General features: G+C 56.7%; 1 protein-coding gene across 1 annotated transcript; it reads left to right on the top strand.

Annotated features, from left to right (window-relative positions):
* The first annotated feature begins 5422 nt into the window (after positions 1 to 5422).
* On the top strand, positions 5423 to 17262 carry LHX4 (LIM homeobox 4). The gene is made up of 6 exons (XM_061451061.1): positions 5423 to 5592; positions 12168 to 12339; positions 15535 to 15737; positions 15928 to 16082; positions 16581 to 16752; positions 16843 to 17262. The coding sequence occupies exons 1-6, from the start codon at positions 5517 to 5519 to the stop codon at positions 17238 to 17240; spliced, it is 1176 nt and encodes a 391-aa protein (XP_061307045.1). The 5' UTR covers positions 5423 to 5516; the 3' UTR covers positions 17241 to 17262.
* Positions 17263 to 19025: the final 1763 nt, after the last annotated feature.

The raw sequence follows: 19025 nt of genomic DNA, 5'->3' as shown, positions 1-19025 counted from the left end.
CTTACTACTGGCTGTCCTGGCTCTGGTCTCCCCCATCACCCCAGGAAGAACACTGTTGGTTTGATCCTTTAAATGTTTTTAGCTGCTGTTATTGTATATTTTCCCCTGCTTTTTGCTTCTGGAGGCACCTGTGGCCCCCCATACAGCCAGCATGTCCCCATGGTTGGGGTGGCTCATGGTTTGTCCTCAGGTGGGGTGATAGGGAGGGAGCCTGGGGAGGGCAGGAAGCTGCAGGAAATTAGTTGACGTAAGCCATGGAGCTGCAGTTCGGTGCTGGCCATGCCCATGGTGCAGAGCAAGGAGACACTTGTGAGCATCCCCTTCGGGAGCAGGGCTTCCATGGGTGCAGGTGCCTTGTGCCTGTCCCCGATTCTTTCTGCCCTTTTATCCTTGTTAGAAATCATTAAGGAAAATGGTTGTTTTCCAGAGCTAGGGCCGGAGCCATCTGCTCTCCCAGCGCTGCCTAAATCCCCCTGTAACAAATTCATTGGGATTATGCTGCCCTCCCTTAATCCCAGCCCTTCCCCCCACACGGGGGATTTAAAAGGATTAAAGCCTCGCCGATAATAAACTTCATTAAGAGGGAGGGGGGGGGTGTCAATCCGATTTGGAGCCTTTTTCTTGATATCTTCACTTTGCCCAGGCGGGAGGCGAGGGTTGGCAGGATGGGGAAGGAGGGCAGCCAGCTCTGCTGCTGACCAGGCACTGCGATCTCTGGCTCCTCTGGCCCTTGCTCCCTTACCTGCTTTTGAAATAAATTGTCTTGCTCTGCCTTTTCTTCTTCCTTGGTGTCTGTGCATGGTCACACCTCCGTGGGACATGAGGCTGGCAGCCCTGCCCTGCCACTGGTGACCCACTTGGCCTTGGCCACATCCCTTAGCCAGGTCCTCAATAGCCTCAGCCCAGTGTGGAGGGGGCCTGTGTCCCCCCAGCCGAGCACTGGTCCTGCCCACTGCCATGTGATGGATGGGGAAGGTCTCATTGCTGCAGCCCTGCTGCCTCCTTCTCCTTGATTTCCCAGGGGGGTTTATCCCCAACATGAATAACCTCCCATGCACACCCTCCCCACCAGCTGCTCCCCTGTGTGGGATTGAGGGCTTGTGATGAGGGGCTGCCTGCTGCTACCCTAGCCCCAAAATCTTTCGGTGGGCTGCTGAAGCTGTGGACAGGCTGGAGGATGTGTTAGGGAGATGGATGCAGTAGGTGGGTGCATTGGGGGGGTGCAGCAGGAGGGTGCAAGGGGTTAGGTCTGGGCAGGTGGGTGCAGGGGCTGGTGAGGAAGAAGCTGCAGGTAGGGCTGCCCAGATTAGCATCTCCAACAGGCCCGCAGCCTAAAGCTGCCATGCACACAGGAAAAAGTCCAGTAAATAGACTTTCCGTAATCCTGTTTGGTGCAGTCCAAATCCTCCTGGCCCTGGCTCTCCTGGGCTGTAGCACCAGGGTGTGCTCTCAGCACCTGGGGAACCCCAGTGCAGGGCACAGATGGGCCAGAGCAGGCAGCAGTGCAGGCAGGAGGCTGCTGCAGGGCTCGGTGCTGCCTGGGGAGGATCCTCCTCACTATATCCCCCAGGATGGGGTCTTTGGGATAGGCCTGCACACAAGCCCTGGCACAGGGGGAGCATCAAACCTTACCATGGCCACACTCATGGGTAGGATGGGCTGTCTAGGGTGGGGGACACTCCCCGATGGGGTTACCCCTTCCCAGAGGAAGGAGCCTGGGTGTCCCCGAGGCTAATTACCCAAATGGCCTCGGGCTGTGTGAGGCGGCGGCTATTCCCTAATACAATTTACCCTCAAGTGCAATTTAATTTTCCTCGAGGCTGGTGGCCGGCCCCCCGCACACCAGCCACCTTCCCACCCCTTTGCGCTCGCTCCCTCCCGCCTTGCCCCTCTTCCCCTTCCCTCCTCAGCACGGGTGAGAGCTTTTCTCCATCGGCATCCCCCCTCTGCCCATGCTGCGGCCATAAAATCACCGGGGGTTCGTTCAACATCAATTAATTTTCAATTACAATTAGCAACGGCAGTGCCTGCGAGGGGAGAGGCTTCCTCCAGCCGCTGGTGAGTACTTGGGTCTCACTGTGCTTGTCCTTGCTCCAGGTGACCGCTGGCAATAGGGGTGTCTGTGGGATGGGGTCATGCACAGCTATTGGAGTAATTAAGAAGTGGGGAGCAGAAGGGGTTGTGCACATGGGGGCTTGGGGTGCACTGCTCAGAGGGTGGCTGTAGCAGCTTTGGCCCCATAAGGATGTCCCCACCTCAGGCAGGGGGAGCTGGTTTTGTTATGCAGGGGGACGCTGGGAGCTGGGATGAGACCCAGAAATCTCGCTGCATGGTGGCACAATGCCTTGCTGTCAGCTGAGCTCCTGGCACCTCCAACCCCACTCAGGCTTTGCTGATGAGGGACATGGCTGGGCTCACACCCACCAGGCATGAGCCTTCCTTACATCCACCCCTAATTTTGCCTTGAAACCCTGCTGTTGCACCTGGGAACAATGCACTGATGTCCCCCGCGGTGACATGCTGCCCAAACCAGCCGCAGTTCCTGCATGCCTGGGCTGGGGCACAGCAAGGGAGGCTGCGGCTGGGTCTCAGGAAAGGCTGTAGTGTTTACCTGCTTTTTTATTATTAACACTGGTGGGGAAGGTGCCGGGAGCGCTATCCCTGCTTGTCTGTGGGGTTTGCATCACATTGCTTGTGTCTTCACCTGGCTGCAGAGGGGGTTCAGGCAATACCAACAAGAGAGCAGGATATCTGTATGGTGCCAGAGACCCCCAAAACTGCCCCAGAAATATAACCTGATGAAAATCGTGGCATTCACCCTTCTGCGGGCTGGTCACCACTGCCCCTTAGCTCTGTTTTAGATCCGGGAGGAGGAGAAAGCCTGGAAGGGGATTTCACACCAGTGACATGCAACCACCGGCTCCTCAAGCAGCATCTTGGGTGGCACAAAGGGTGTTTGCTGGGCAAGAGGCCCGTGCCCACCTCCCCACATGCCAGGATAATGGGTTGTGATGGAGAAAGTTAACCTGAGAGAGACCAAAAAACCACAAAGCAACCAAAAAAAAAACAACCCAGAGATAACAAACAAACAAACAAACAAACAACAACAAAAAACAACAAACCAAACAAAAAAAAAAAAACAACAACAGCAACAACAACAAAAAAAACATGACACCAAAATGAGGAACAGAGGGAAAGCAAGAAGGATGGAGGGCAATGCTACAGGGGATGAAGTCTCTACTGGGAAGATGTAACAAGCCAAGGGTGAACGGGGAGGAAGATGGTGGTGGGGGTTTATTTTTAGTGGACACTCAGACACTCGTGTTGGCTGTGCACTGGCAGCACGATGCTTCCCGAGGTAAAGGCTCAGCACTCCCTTTGCCTGCTTGTCGCTGCCGTGAGTGAGCAGGACAGAGGGGCCTGGATCAATCTGGCAAAGCAGAAAAATGAATGAAAATTGAATTCCCCAAGGAGAAGGGATGGGGGGAGCTGTTATCCCAGCTGAGAGATAAATCAGAGCATGCTGGAGAGTGGGGGATGGAGACCACTCCTAACAGTCGTGGAATAATTAAGGCAATAGGTTGGAAACGCAAAGAGGTGGGGCAGGGAGGCCACGGGGCAGTGTCCGTCTGTTTGTCCGTACATCCGGCTAAACTTCTGTAAATGTGCCTTAGGGACCTGCCTTCCTGCGTGCTGGGAGCCCCGCTCCGCGCTGCCGGCTGGCTGGGGACCGAGCGGGGGGACGGGACAGTGGCCCCTGCCCCAGGGGGCTGTGGAGCGCAGGTGGCCGCGGCAGTGGGGGCCGGGTTGTGCTTAATGCACTTAAAAGCTGGTGCTTGATTTAGGGGAGAAAGAGAGAGGAAGGGATGGGATTCATCTCCCCCCGTGGTGGGAAGCCAGTTCTAGCGCTTGGTGGACTGGAGGGGGCTCATTCCTGCAGTGAATGTGCATCAATCTCTGCCCAGAGATGGGCTGGGGTTTTGCTGGTAAACTAAAACTTTGGGGTTAAAACCCAGAAGCTTATTGACAATTACATTTTTTTTCCTGAGCAGCCATCGGGCTTAATACATTTCTTAGGTTTTATCACTTTTATTTTTAATCAACCTTTTTTTTTTTCCTCTTTTATTTTTTTCCAATTGCTGGTGTATCCCACCTGCACATTTCCTGAGGGGACAGTTCAGTTTTTTTCAGGTGGGAAAAGCATCTTCCTGGTTTGCATTTCAGTGTGGGTATGAAGAAACAGAAAGGGCATATGTGAGCTGAGGGTCTCTGAGTGAGCATCCTGCCATTCCCTCCCAGTGCTGCCTCAGAGGTGTCACCCTACTTGGGCAGGCTCAGTGCTCTAAGTGCTCCTTACCCAGGCAGCGTAGATGTCACAGCACATCAGGGCCATTTGGCACTGTTGTCCCCAAGCTGGGTGATGTGACTACCAGGAAGGGTGATGCTCAAGGCACCCTGGCTAACTTCAGCTGCATTTTGGTGTGCTTCTTCACTCAGACCTTAGCCGCTGGGTACTGCCAGGTACTGCTGTCTCTCAACACACTGGCTTCACTCTGGTGTCACAGGCTGGGTTGCCCCAGTGTTTTCCCTTGGCAAAGCCCATGGGGATCCTTCTGGAAGTTGTAGTCACACCAAGCTCTTTGACTTTGGCATCACCACCCTTGTGCCACAGCAGCCGGTGGACTGCTGGGCCAGGTGTGCTGCAGCACTGCAGAGTTGGGTTGGCTCTTTCCATGCCCTGGTGAAGCTGCTGTTGGAACGGGCCTTGGGGCATGGGTGTGCTACAGCACCCTGTTGGAACAGAGCGTGCTGCAGTTGTGCCTGGTACTAGGGCTGCCCATGGGGATTAACAGCCACTGGGAAATAACTCATGTCGGTGTGGCAGCAAGGGGATGGGGACGCGCTGGTTTCTGCCAGAGCCAGGGAAGGAAGCCGCCTGGCTGAGCCCCCATTCTCAGTGGCAGGAGGGACAGGAAGACTCACTACTCGATCACATGGAGTGGAAGAAGGTCCCAGAGCTCCAACAGCGGAGACTGGGGCCTTTGAGTCTTCACTCTCTCCCCGCAGTGGCAGGGCCGGACAGCGCTCCCTGGTACCGGACAGCACCCCGGGTCTCGACAGCACTATGTCGGGACAGCTCCGGCGCGCTGCGGGGCCGCAGGACGTCCCTAGGCCCCGCCCCTTCCCCGCAGACCCCGCCTCCGTCCAGCAAGCCCCGCCCATTCCGCACACAGGTCACGCCCCCTCCTTCTCCAGGCGGGCGTCGATTGGCCCCGGGCGGTCCGCCCCGCCCCCGCCCCCCTGCGGGCAGTGACGTCAGGCTCTCTCCCCGCAGGGTGAATGAATGGAAGGCGGGCGGCGCTGGTGGGCACAGCTGCGGCACCGCGCCCGGGCCGGCACCGGCACCGGTACCGCCCGCGGGACACGGCGCTGCCTCCCTCCGCGGGGCTCCGCCGGCCCGGGCCGCATCTCTCCCTCCCCTCTTCTTTCCCCTCCGCCGCCCCCGGGCCAATAAAATGATGCAAAGCTCCGCTCTCGCTGCCGAAGGGGCTGTCAAGGGGCTTCCCGAGATCCTCGGTGTGCCGGTGCAACGTAAGGACGCTTTTCTCTTCTCCCTCCTTCGCACCCTGCCGCAAAGGCGGCCCCGGGCCGGCGGGGCAGGGCGGGCCAGGGGGGGCAGGGGCTGTGGTGGCAGCGCCCTGAGGGCTGGGCAGGTGCCTCCCGCTCCCGCCCGGGCGTGTTTTTTGTTCTTCCTTTTATTTTTTTTCCCGTGTGTAGCGGCGTTAATGGACGTGAAAATTAGGAGCGTACGGAAGGGACAGCGGTGCCCCGGGGCGGGCGGGCAGCGGGAGCCTTGCGGAGCGGTGGGGTTCTGGCCCCGACGGGGAAGTCGGCGCTGCCGCGGCTCCGGCTGTGCGCGTGCAAATGCGTGTGTGTGTGTGTGTGCGCGTGTGGTACCCCGATCCCCCTCACTCCCGGCCCACAGCGCACAACTCCCCTCTTATATCGTTTATCGCGACAGGCTACGGGCAGCTGTGGGAAGGGTCCCACGGGCGTGCGGGCATGTTACCGGAACGGCGAGGCCGGCTCGGCTTTGCGAGGCCAGTGGGGAGATGCCGCTGTCTCTGCGCCTGTCCCCCAAATCACCTATAGATCTGTACGTGCACATACATGCCCTGCAGCTACAGGTAGCATGTTCCTGTGAAAGCACACGCTCGCTAGTGCTGGGGGTGTGCGCAGTCCCGTACGCGGGTGCACGGATCCCAGCGGGTCTCGAGGGCACGCACCTGCCGGCAGCCGGTGGGGGCCGGCAGCCTCCTCGCATTTCTAGGGCCGAGCCCCACACGGGGTGAGCTCCTGTGCTCGCACACCTCTATAGATTCTGGTTCCGGTGCGGGGCGGCTGTGCCCCTGTGGGCAGGGGCCCAGCCCCAGCGCTGCGCGGCCGGACTGCCAGCAGAGCCGGTTGTATTATTATTATTATTGTTGTTGTTATTATTATTATTATTGTTATTATTGTTATTATTATTATTGTTATTATTGTTATTATTATTATTGTTATTATTGTTATTATTATAATCTCTTCGTTTACAAACGGTTCCCAAGAACCGGGGCGTCCCTGCTGGCCCGGTGAGGGGAGGAGCCCGCCGGGGGCAGCCGGGCAATGCTCTGCACCCCTCCACTCTTCCCGGAAAGTTGAGGGAAGGGAGCTCCGGCGGAGGGGTGAGATGGGCCCAAGTCCCGGGAGAAATCTGCCAGGCGGGCAGCAGTGCCTGGGGGTTGGTAGCATTTTGGGGGGCACTCCAGAGTAGGGGTGAGCACCCCGGCGCCTACCCGCTCCAGGCTAGGCTTTGCCCCCTCCCCCACCCACTCGCCGCTGACCCCCGGTCATCCCCTGCCGTTCCTCGCCCCGCACCAGCATCTGCCCCCCCCGGGCGCCTGTAATTCGTTTTCCTCAGGTGTTTTTGCGGGGAGTGAGGCTGGTACCTGCCCGCTGCTGCCCAGTTTGGCGAGCCGCGGACAGTCTCCATCCTGCTTGCGGGGTTGTCCCCGTTATCCCCCGTTTCTGTCCGTTTGCCATTGGTGCAGGAGGGCACGTTTAACAGTGTTTCTCCGAAGGAAAGGGGAAGAAAAGTCCCCGTCGGGAGCGCAGAGACAGAGCCGGTGAGGAGACAGGTGGGGGCTGTCCCACGGCCGGATCCTGACTGTTCCCTGCGACTGAATAGCACGAATGTCGCCCCTGGTTCTCAGCCGTGGGGCCACTTCGATGGCCCCGAATCCCGAGGATTTAAGGAGAAATGATGTGCCTCAAGCACCCCAGAGCTGCTATTGCCGTAGCAAAGCTCCGTGGTTTGGCCTTTCTGGGCGCCGCCAAGCTCTTTGCCGCCCCTGATTTTGCCATTTCGGTACCAATTGACGCGTATCGCGAATTATTAAGAAATAATCTAACGAGATACGATGAATATTTATTGACGCACAAACATTAGTGGCAGGAACAGAATATATGAAGGTGGCTGCTGTCAAAGTTCCCACCGCCCCGCAGTCCCACGGCGGCCGCGGCCGGGCCCTGCCGTGGGGCCTGATCCTGCGGCGGTCACACATCTGCCCGCTCCCCAGGGCGAAGGGGAATTGCCCCTGGGCAGGGAATGCCTTCTAGAGGGGAATTCTGCCCGCTGCCTGCGCCGGGGTCACCCTCCCAGCAGCACCTCGATATTTCGTCGTGTGTGCGATGAAGATTCTTGACATTTTCATTTCTAATGACTGTTCAGTGGCAGCTTTCCTTCTGATTAAGCACTGCACAACCTCCTTGTTTTAGTAGGGACTGTGTCCTGCAGCATCCCCTTCAGCGAGATTTTGGGGAGCCGAGCCTTCCCCCGACAAACCTAGCTACAGCTCAGCTTTGCAGACGGGTTTGTTAAAAAATATAATTCCGAGTATTATTTATGAATATTGTTTTGCAAATCTCACTGAAGGAAAAACTTCTGCCAAAGCCTGTGGGAATGGTGCCGGGCGCCGTCAGCCTCTGGCCAAGGGTCTTTAATGGGGGTGATTAATCGCCGCTGGGAAAGTCGTTTGCACGCTGCAGATAAATGAATAGAAGAGGTTTTTGCATGTGAAGGAATGGGGTTTCCTCCCTGCAGAAATGGGTATTTTTAAGGAGTTCCCGACTTGGTGCTTCCCCTGGGGGCGGGTGTTTGGTGCCGGCTCCAGTACTGAGGGGATTGGACTGCCTTTGTGTTCCGGCTTCCCACCCGCATTGCTGAGACACTGATTCTGCAGTACCTTCGTCTTCGTGGTTGACGAACTCTTAAAACCAAACAAACCCCAGACCCCGGATAAAGGCTGTTTGCCAGGGGTTGCCCGGGGCCGGGCTGTGGGAGCGCGTCCTCCCGACTGCTGTCCCCGCTCTCGGGTTTGGGGGTTTCTGCTGTCTGAGGGATTCCTGAGGCCACCCGCCAGTTTCTTTCGTTTCCATCGTTATTTCTTTATTTATCCGTCGGGGAGAGATTGGGATGGACGGATGGACCCGGTGCCAATAAATCACGGTAACAGCGGCAGGCGGGGGCCGGAGCTCAGCGCGGCTTGCCGGGCCGCACCTCGGTTCCTCGGCATGTGGGGGTGGGTGGGGGCGGAGAAGGAAAAGGGGGTGATGCACGACGGCACTGCAGATTTGGCTACGGGTTTTAATGGGATACAGCCAAATCCTGTCCGGGCTGCCGCTGGCGGGAGGCAGGGATTCGCTCAGCTGTGAGGTCTCCTCTCGGGCACATCACCAAGGAGGGGGGACCTCAGCCTAACACCCCCCACCCGGGGACCGGCTTGCATTGAGGCTGCTGCGCCAGTGGGGGAGATCCCTGTTGAGGGGAGAAGAGGGGACCGTGGGGCTGGGCCCCCAGGAGCCCCTACCAAACTCCCCTGCACACAGAGCCAACCCCGCGCTGCTGGCGGGCAGAGACAGCGACGCCGTTAACATCAGCTCTGTTCTAGCCAATAATTTAGTTGAAACAAGTGAAATAAATGCGAGGCTTTCTGTAGGCAGGGAGGCAATGCAGAGGGGGGCCCGGCGCAGTCGTCGCAGCTGCAAAGCACAAAGCAGAGGGCAGGGATTATGCTTGGGATGTTTTCTCTGTGCATGAATCGGACAAACCGGCAGGTTGGCCGAGACATCTCCTGGTACCCCGGCAGCTCAGTGTTGTTGTTATTATTTTTATTATTATTATTATACACGGGGGAAAGCAGACAAGTGGGTGCGAGTCCTGCGTATTTGAGCGTGCACACGCAAACCCGTGTGTGTTCGGTCGGTGCCGTACATCTACAGGCAGATCAGAAGTAAGAAAGGAGGTCTCGTTAGAAAAAAACAAAAACACCTGAATCTTTTCTTCTCTGGAGATTTGGAGGAAGATATTTTATTATCTGTTGCGGTTGTTTGCTTGCTGGAATGAAGCTGTGTTGCTGTCTTTAAGAAGGAGAAAGCTGTATTGGTTAGCTTGTTAGTATGTCTATATACTTATATATGCGTACGTGTATATCTATGTATATGCATACACGTGTTTATATAAATAACTTTTTTATATAAAACAGGTTTCACAAACGTTCATACATGTTTGTGAAAAAACTGACAAGGATTTATTTTGCAATGACACCGAAGGTACTTCCGCTCGGGGCAATGCTCCGCTGGTGCCATCATCTGTGCCAGCGGCTTTCACGTTGTTCTAAAATAGGTTTAACGAATGAAATGTGGAAAACGTGGCCAGTACCGACCTGCAACCGTAGTGCTGCTGGGAGAGGGGAGCAAAGCATCCAGGTGTTTTCAGAGCAAGGAGAAGAAGGGGATCTATGGAAACTGTAGATTTTTTTTTGTTGTTGTTGTTGGTTGGTTGGGTATTTTGTTGTTGTTGTTTGATTTATTCTACTCTTGTTAATGCTTAAATGCCAGCAATAAATATGGTCTGAAGGGCACTCGGATGGTAACTGCCTAACCTGGAGAATGACAAAATAAGCTACGTTCACCTGAGATACGTGTCAGTACCCCGAAGAATATTTAAATAATGTTTAAGGCTGTAACAATGCGATCCTCTCCCATGCTCTTTTCCTCTTTCCCCTCCTTCCTTTCCTTCTCCCCCCCCTTCTTTCCTCTTTTCCTCGAGCTTTTTTTTTGCTCTTTTTTTCCCCTCTCTTTCTTTCGTTTCTTCTCCCCCCCCTTTTTTCATCCTTTTCCTCCCTTTTTCCTCCCTTTTTCCCCTTTTCCCCCTTTTTCTCCTTTCCCCCCTTTCTTTCCTTTTTTCCCCCTTCTTTTCTCCCTTTTCCCTTCATTTTCTTTTTCCTTTTCCCTTCTTTTTCCTTTTCCCTTCCTTTCCTTTTCTTTTCCCCGTCATTTTCTTTCCCTCTTTTTCCTTCTTTTCTTCCTTTTTTCCTTCATTTCCCCCTTTTCCTTCATTTCCCCCTTTTCCTTCATTTCCCCCTTTTCCTTCATTTCCCCCTTTTCCTTCATTTCCCCCTTTTCCTTCATTTCCCCCTTTTCCTTCATTTCCCCCTTTTCCTTCATTTCCCCCTTTTCCTTCATTTTCCCTTTTTTCCTTCGTTTCTCCATTTTTTCCTACACACCCTCCTTCCCTTTTTCCTTCCTTCTCTCCCCTCTTTTCCTTTCCGTGTTAGTTTTGCCTTTCCCCCCTCCTGGTAGCACCCAGCCCAGGTACAGGGGTCCCCTATCCCCCAGTAGCCGAGCCCCGGCAGGCCCCCTTCCAGGGCAGGGCCGCTCCCTTAGCGGGTGGTGGGAGCAGGTTTCCATCAGCCCCGGTCCTTTGGTTGCTGATCCGGGGCAGCCCGGCTGTGCGGCGCCGCTGGGCGCGGGGAGAGTTTTACCGCGGGTCAGTGAAGGATTCGCCGCGCGGCTCGGCCACTTCGGCTGCGGACAGCAGAGCCTCCGCTGAGCCCCGCACTGGGAGCAGCTTAGAGAAACACACACACACACACACACCCTCGTATTTACTGTCATCCCTCTCTGGCAGGAGAAGGAGGCAGCAATCCTTGCCCATAAGTATCTCTCCTACTCGTATGCTCCAGCTACGGGCATGGCAGTGCTTTCTTCGGCCTCCCTTCTTGCCCTCCCCATTCAATCTGCTTTCATGCTTGTGTGTCCTCATTGTGTGTCTGGCTTTTACCAGGCACTCTCCTGCAGGCTTCTACAGCATCTCCCGTTCATTCGAAGTGTGGGCAGACAGAGACATAAATATCTAGCTCTCCGGATGTACAGAAGCTGTCCATCTATAAGACAGATATTGTAAAGAATGGCCAGGGGTACATATTCCCTTAGGAAAAGCCCCAAAAGCATCCCCTCACAGTATGGGGGCTGTTGGGAGTGGAGGGGGGAGGGCATGATGGGGCGGGACATACTACCCCTTGTTACTACTGCTGTGCTCCAGAGTGGCTTTGCTTCAGCCCATCTTTCCCAGCCATTTCCAGTGACAGGGGTCTGTAACACCCCAGTGGGATTGGAGGAAGTGGGCAGAAACCTGCCGCTCCCGTCTGTCCAAAGGGGCGGTGGGCCATGGGCAATACAAAGTCACCAGGTGCCCTGTCACTGCAGCAGGAGGGGGCCCTTGGCAGCTGCTGGTGGGCCACATGGGCTCATGGTGCTTGGGATGCAGTGGGAGCAGATGAGAAAAGACATTTGCCCATGTTGAAAATGCCTCTGTGGCTGGGGTAGAGGCAGTTGGTGTCCTCTACCCCGGGTTACAGCCTGGATGCTGTGGGTGACCCCCTGGGTCTTCCCAGCAGCCTGGCCCTTTGCGGATGGAGGCTGCAGGGAACAGCAAGCCATGCCCCTGGTTGGGGGTTGCAGGATACCATCCCAGGGGGAGAGAGGCAGGCAGGGAAATGGGTGGCACAGAGCATGACATGGCCTGATTCAGCAGGGGAAATCATCAGTGTGTACTGTGCCTGGAAGAGCCGGTAGGGCTGTGGACTTAGCTATCCTGGAGGGTTTTGGTGAAGGTTAGGGAAGGAAGATGTGCCGAGAGAGTGGCAAGGCCAGGGGTGGCAGCTAATCACCCGCGAAGTGCCAGCACGGAGCTTTGCCGGTCGTATCAGCTGGGTGGGAGCACCGCCGGGATGAGGCGGCTGCCGTGTTTCACACTGCTCTTCTGTGCTTCTCTCCTCCCGGCCCAGAGATCCCCCAGTGCGCCGGCTGCAGCCAGCACATCCTGGACAAGTTCATCCTCAAGGTCCTGGACCGGCACTGGCACAGCTCCTGCCTCAAGTGTGCCGACTGCCAGATGCAGCTGGCAGACCGCTGCTTCTCCCGGGCCGGCAGCGTCTATTGCAAGGAAGACTTCTTCAAGTGAGTACCACTCGAGGGTACGGCCCCTCAAAAGCGGCGTCTCCCCCTCCCACCCTGCACCCTCCCCCTTCGCCCGCGAAGAGACAAGCGAGCAACCTATTTTTAAGCGTAATTTCTCCAAAATCTTTATCTAACTCTTGTTTGTTTGGTGTGGAAATAAGGGAAATGCTGCCGCAGGCTGGATGCTGCTCGTGGGATTAACCTTCTGAGAGCTCCAAATCTCCGCGATGCTCCTGTCCCTCCCTGTGCTGGTTTCAGCATGGGATGGCAAGCTGCGGTGGTTTGGCAGTGGCCCTGGCTCTGCTCAGAGCTAGAGGGCAGGAGAAACCCGTGCAAGGCAGCGGCAGCTCCGCCTGCTCCTGCCCGAGCTCCGCTCGCCGCCCGGGTTTGCTGATGCCGGTTCGCTTCCTTCAGCTTTTTACATTTTTTTTCTTTTTTTCTTTTATTTTTTTTTTTCCTCCCAGTGGTGTGAAAACCTCATTTGATTTTGTTGTCAGCTGCCTCTGAGCTGAGCTACGCCCCAGCCTCAACGTTTCCCTGCTCCAGCAGGATAGGACAACCTGTTTCCCGTCAAAAATGGACTTCTCAGAGGGGATGATTTAGCCGCAGGCTGCTGGCGAAATGGGGGAGTTTTCCCAAGGGATGGCGGGAGCGTTGCGCTGGGGCTGGGCACAGCTTTGCCGGCGGTGCACGGCTGTGAAGCAGAGGGGTGCTGCAGGGGTGTTGCTTCACCCTTCCTGCAGAGAGGAGGGCCAGATCCTGGCCAGCACACGCCTGGCCTGGACTCTCCCTGCCTGCCCATCCCCAGGCTCTCAGTCCTCCTGTGTGTCCCCTGTCAGGTTTCAGGGCCAAAGATGCTGCTTGAGTTTCTCCTTCCCAGCTGCGGAGTATGCAACAGTCAAAGCGGCCGCTACAGCCTGAGTAATAACACTTCACTTCTGATATTTTCCAGCCTATTAATCTCCAAGTCATTTAAATAGTCGCCCAAAAGGTGCGGGTAATCAATGTTAATTAGAGTTGAAAGATCAGCGACTTTCTTAGATGAGGTCCTGCCTGGATTATTTGGTGCCAATCAATAGCATCTCGGCGCTCGCTGAAGCGCTCACCTCACCTTTCTTTCAACCGCTCATTGATTTCAGGGTAGAAAACCTGCAGAGGACGGGAGGATCTAAGGCCAGCTTCACGGGCAGGTTTGCATACAGGAGCGCTCCTCAAAGGACCAGATTCTTTGATTTTTATCTTGTTCTTCCTCTCCCCAATTGCAGCCCTTGCTCCTCAGCTGTGGGCAGCTCTGTCCTGGGTCTGGCTGTCCCCAGGTGGTGCAGAAACACCCCAGGATGCTTTGGGGGGCGGGGGGTGGGGTAAAATTGCTTTAATAGTGTTCTGGAGGGTGGTGAATGGGTGAAGGGAAGATAGGGGCTGTATAGCCTGCACTGGCTCAGCCTTGGGCACAGAAAAGTCTTGTTTGTCTGTCCTGTCCCTCTCTCTGTCTATCCCTACATCCTCCATTTCCTCCCTTCCTCCTTCCATACCTCTCCCCAAGCTGATTCATGGAAGGCTGAGATTTCCCCAGCAGATGTCCAAGGACACTCCCTTTAGGATACCAGCCCAGTAAATGAGACAAAACCTGTTTTCCTCCTTGCTTTCTGATCCAGCACCTCTTTGGGCAGCTGCTCAAATTGCACCAGCACCATTCATGCCTAGTACCTGTCACCCACCGCTGGTGACCCCTTTGTGACTAGGGGACCCAGGTTTGGTGGTCATGCCCTCACTCTCTGGATGTTGTGAGGTCAGGGGCAGCCGCAGGCTTGTGTGATCGGAGGATGTTCAGCCCTCGGGGCTCAGTGGGAGGTGTTTGGGGTGGCTGTACCCCCTATGCACCCCCAGTGCCACTACCTGTCCCTGCAGCCTTGGGGATGGGGGCCAAGGTGCTTGGGTTTTGCTGAACTGCCTCCTTCAAGGCAGATGGCTCTGTTTAAGGTGCAGGGGACAAATTATTCTGGTAGCTTTGCTGCCTGGGCTGCTGCTGCAATGCTAGGATAGCTCTGTGGAGTCCCAGCGCCCTGCTGATGGGGTGTTATGGGGTGCTGGGGGGGAGCAGGGGAGACCCAGCAGAGCCCTTATGGTGCTGATGGGAGGTGAGCATCTGCCCTATGTCAGTCCCGAAGCCCGCAGTATCTGTTGCTGAAAACACCCGTGGAACATCCACTTGCTTTTTACTTCTTCCTGTGCTGCCACCACCTCCTGCAACGTGTTGCCCTTCCTCCATTAATTCAGATTATACCGGGTGTTATCTGAGTGTTAGCCTTCATGTCTGCACATGGCAACTGCACCCCACCACAGTTTGTGGGTGCACTCCAAGTGATGGGCACCCCAGAAGCTCTGCAGCAGAGCGCCTGTGATCCATGGGACTCCTGGGTGGTACACACACTCCTTGCATGCTCCTTTTATGCTTCTTCCATTCTACTTGCACCATTCTTACATGCTCCTTTCCATGCTTCTTGTCCCATTCCTGCAGGCTCCTTGCGTGCTGTTTTCACACTTGTCGCATGCTCATCACAGAATCAGCTAGGTTGGTGAAGACCTTTCTGATCATCAAGTCCAACCTTTACCCCAGCGCTGCCAAGACCATCACTAAACCATGTCACTAAGGGCCTCATCTACGCAGTTTCTGAACACTTCCAGGGATGGTGATTCCATCACTTCCCTGGGCAGCCTGTTCCAATACCTGATCACCCATTTGGTCTTTGCACGCCTCCTACACACTCCCTGCAGCTGTGCTGGCGGGCTTGCTTGGCCCCATACCTGCCCCAACCCAGCACACCCACTGCACCCATCGGACTATCATTATGGTATAAGAGCCCCATCATTCTCCATTAATCTGGGATTCACCATGATAGTGAGGAGATGTAATTAATTTATTTGGTATTAATGTGGATGAAATATGTACTGTCCTTGCAGGGGAAAATCAGGCAGCCTATAAGCATTAGTTAAAAGAACCATTAAAATCAAACCTTCCTCAGCTCCATTAGGCTGCTCTTTCACGCTGAAGAAGATAAACCCCTGCCGTGTGAAGTGTCATGCATAATAAGGTTGTTTGCTGGGTTAAACTCTGCCCTGTCTCCTGGGCCCCACCCCATCTCCAGCAAAGCCCACCTGGCCGAGGGGCTCAGGGGTCTCTGGTTTTCCTCGCAGGCGTTTCGGGACCAAATGCACGGCCTGCCAGCAGGGCATCCCCCCCACCCAGGTGGTCCGCAAAGCCCAGGACTTCGTCTACCACCTCCACTGCTTTGCCTGCATCATCTGCAGCCGGCAGCTGGCCACCGGCGATGAGTTCTACCTGATGGAGGACGGGCGGCTGGTCTGCAAGGAGGACTATGAGACTGCCAAGCAGAACGGTAGGCACCCTGAAGGGGTTAAGAAGTGGAACATCGCACTGAGGGGTGGCCATGGCTCGTGTCCCTGGCGTTGTACCTCTGGGCTCTAGGCAGGTGGTTTTGGGGAGCTTTTCCCCAATGGTGTGTGCTGGCCGTTCAGGGCTGCTCATGCTGCTGCAGTTGGGGCTGGTACCGTCTCCTTCACTTGCAGATGACTCTGAGGCGGGTGCTAAGCGGCCCCGGACCACCATCACGGCCAAGCAGCTGGAGACACTGAAGAACGCCTACAAAAATTCCCCCAAGCCCGCCCGGCATGTGCGGGAGCAGCTCTCATCTGAGACGGGGCTTGACATGAGGGTGGTGCAGGTGAGGCCACAGGGAAGTTCCTCTTCACCCTGCCCCTAGTGAAGGTGGATGCAGGGGTCCCACTGGGGTGCTAGGTTGCAGGAGTACCAGGCTTCAGGGGATGCAGGGGTGGCAGAGGTATTGGGTGGCATGAGTGCTTAGGAGCTGCCTTGCAGGGGTGCTGGCATGCAGGATTTTGCGGTGCTGGTTTGCAGGGGTTACTGGATGCTGGGTTACAGGGTGCTGGTTTCCATGGGTGTGTGGGAGCTGGGTTGCATATGTGTTAGCATGATAGGTTACGGGGGGACTGAGTTGCATGTGTGCTGGCATGTGGAGTTGCAGGGGTGCTGGGGATGCAGAAATAGAGCAGTGCTGGCATGCTTGGACGTAGGGTACCAGGCTGCTGGCGTGCCGGCCGACTGCATTGTATGGGTGCTGGTGTGCTGGGTCGCAGGGTTGCTGGCATGCAGGGGGGCCAGGGTGCTGTGCTGCCATCAATGTCCCCACTTCCTGCCCCAGGTGTGGTTCCAGAACCGCCGGGCCAAGGAGAAGCGGCTGAAGAAGGACGCAGGGCGGCATCGCTGGGGGCAGTTCTACAAGAGCGTCAAGCGGAGCCGTGCCGGTGGCAAGCTGGAGAAGGAGAGCTCAGCCGAGGACTGCGGCGTCAGCGACAGCGAGCTCAGCTTCCGTGGTGAGCGGGGATCCGGCACAGGGCAGGGGGGCCGCGGGTGTCCCCCCTGCGCTGACGTTTCCCCTCTGCTCTCCCTCCTCTCCCCAGCAGAAGATCAGATCCTCTCCGAGCTCGGCCACACCAACCGGGTTTATGGCACCGTGGGGGACGTGGCAGGAGGACAGCTGCTGAACGGCAGCTTCCCCATGGAGGGAACAGGACAGTCGTACCAGGACTTGCGGGACGGCAGTCCCTACGGCCTCCCCCAGTCGCCGTCCTCCATCTCCTCCCTGCCGTCCCACCCGCCCTTGCTCAACGGGCTGGACTACGCCATGGACGGCAGCCTGGGGCTGGTGGCCCACGGGGCGCAGGGGGTGAGTCAGACGCTGCGGGCCATGGCCGGGGGGGGGCCCACCTCCGACATCTCCACGGGGAGCAGCGTCGGGTACCCAGACTTTCCCACCAGCCCGGCCTCCTGGCTGGACGACATGGATCACCCCCCTTTCTAAGCGCCGCTCGTCCCCTGCTCCGGCCCCCCTCGCTTCCCCCCAGCCCGCAAGCATAGCCCTGAGGGCGCCTGCCGGCAGTTGACCTTTCCAGGATTTCCCATGGGAATCTGCCCCGGAGGGCTGGAAGGAGAGGGATCAGCATCCGCGATGGCCCTGGGTGGCTGTGCTTGGGGCGTGTGTGTGGGACACAGATGCCTTTGGGTGTAAGCACAAGAGAGGTGTCGGCGCACGGGATGCATGGCGAGGACCCTGCGCAGGGCTGGGCACAGCGGGGTGCTGGTGATGGTGCGGGCCGGCGGGAGGGAAGGACAATCACGGATGGCAGAGTCCGTCCCGGGGCCCGCGCCAGCCCCGCACCCCTTCTTTTGAGCACCGCTGCTATTTTCAAGAGTTATTTTTCGATACGGAGTTGAAACGCGGCTTGGCGCTGCCCGGAACCTCAGCGGAAAGAAAAGTCTATATTGTAGAAGGGTTTATTTTAGAGAGGCCGGGGACCTGTCCAGGCAGGGCCATTGCCCTGCTGCCCGGGGGTGATGCTGCCGTGCACGGCTGTGATTTATCCCTGGCACGCAGGAGCACTTACAGCGCATCCCTGCGGGCTTTACCTCGGTCATGCGGCAGGGAGGAATTAAAACAGAAAAAGCCTCTCACTGGAGATGCCCATGGCCAAGCAGTGCTGTGCTGGGGCCGGCCGGGGTGCTCGGGGCTGGCACATGGAGAGCAGCTGCCGCAGGTGCTGGAGAAGGGTGGCAGGGAGAGGTGGGGAATGTTTGCTCTCAGGGTATTGCAATTCCCCCCCCCCACAAGAAGGGAAAAAGAGCATTTCATCAGCTGCAGAAGCATCCCCGTGGTGGGGAATGGAGGGGATTGTACTGTGACACCCCCGTGGCATAGGCCAACCACCTCCTCTGGTGCTGTGGGGCTGCACAGCGGTGCTGACAGGACCGAGGGTGGATGCAGGCAGCTGGGACACCACGGGCCCCATGAGGTCTGCTCCTGGCCGGGTCCACCCAGCACCACCCCCTTTCTCAAAACCCACCCCCCGGGCGTGCAATGGCCACTGCCCATCTCCCTCACCCATCCTGGCCAGGCTGAAGGCATTCAACCCGGTGACAAAATCCAGCTCCACACTCATTGGCCGGGGTGCCTGGCTTTGCCCCGGCCCACGGCGGTGCCCTGGCTGCGGGCTTCCTACCGCTCTGGGGTGATGCTGATGATCCCAGGCTGCCCTTCCAGGAGGGTTGGTGGTGGATCCAGTTGAGTGGCTGCTGCCAGAGGCTGGAGGGAAGGGGGGGGTGGGGGGGTGGGGGTGGGAGGAAGAGCTCCAGAAGGAAAGGAGAAAAAAAAAAAAAGAATAAAAATGAGAAAAAAGAAAAAAAAAAGCCACACAAGAAAGCACATCACTGGTATGTCCCTGTCCCTCCGTGCCCTCCAGCTGGGTGTGTTGGTGCTGCAGGAGCTGCACCCATGTGCCTCCCCTCCCAGGCTTAGGTGCTGCTTTGTGCCAAGCTCCCGGCCTCGCCGGGTACCGCAGGCAGCTGGTGGGGAGGTGAGCAGGGGGAAGCTATGCCTGCTGCTCTCCATCCCCCTTTGACAAGGCCAAATACCCCCTCCCCTCACTGTGTAAATTTTGTACAGTTCCAGAAGGTGAGAGTCTTGTTTCCTGGGGCAAAAATGAAAAAAAAAAAAACCAACAAAAATAGTAATTAAAAAAAAATAATCAAAGAATCAAACCTTATTTATTGCCATGTCTTTGGGGAGAAAGGATCCCTCCTCTCCCCTGAA

Source organism: Pezoporus flaviventris, unplaced genomic scaffold (genome assembly GCF_033815535.1).
Source record: "Pezoporus flaviventris isolate CSIRO_AGI_PZ_B2104156 unplaced genomic scaffold, CSIRO_AGI_Pfla_v1 ptg000013l, whole genome shotgun sequence".
Lineage (NCBI taxonomy): Eukaryota > Metazoa > Chordata > Aves > Psittaciformes > Psittacidae > Pezoporus > Pezoporus flaviventris.
Note: the sequence above shows the minus strand (reverse complement) of the source record. Positions and strands in the feature narration are given on the sequence as shown.

Excerpts from the sequence above, each read along its gene's own strand:
- LHX4 (XM_061451061.1), top strand. The coding sequence starts at position 5,517 with ATGATGCAAAGCTCCGCTCTCGCTGCCGAAGGGGCTGTCAAGGGGCTT. Across the intron at positions 16,083-16,580 it reads TTGACATGAGGGTGGTGCAG|GTGTGGTTCCAGAACCGCCG; the intron begins GTGAGGCCACAG and ends TTCCTGCCCCAG. Across the intron at positions 16,753-16,842 it reads CAGCGAGCTCAGCTTCCGTG|AAGATCAGATCCTCTCCGAG; the intron begins GTGAGCGGGGAT and ends TCTCCCCAGCAG.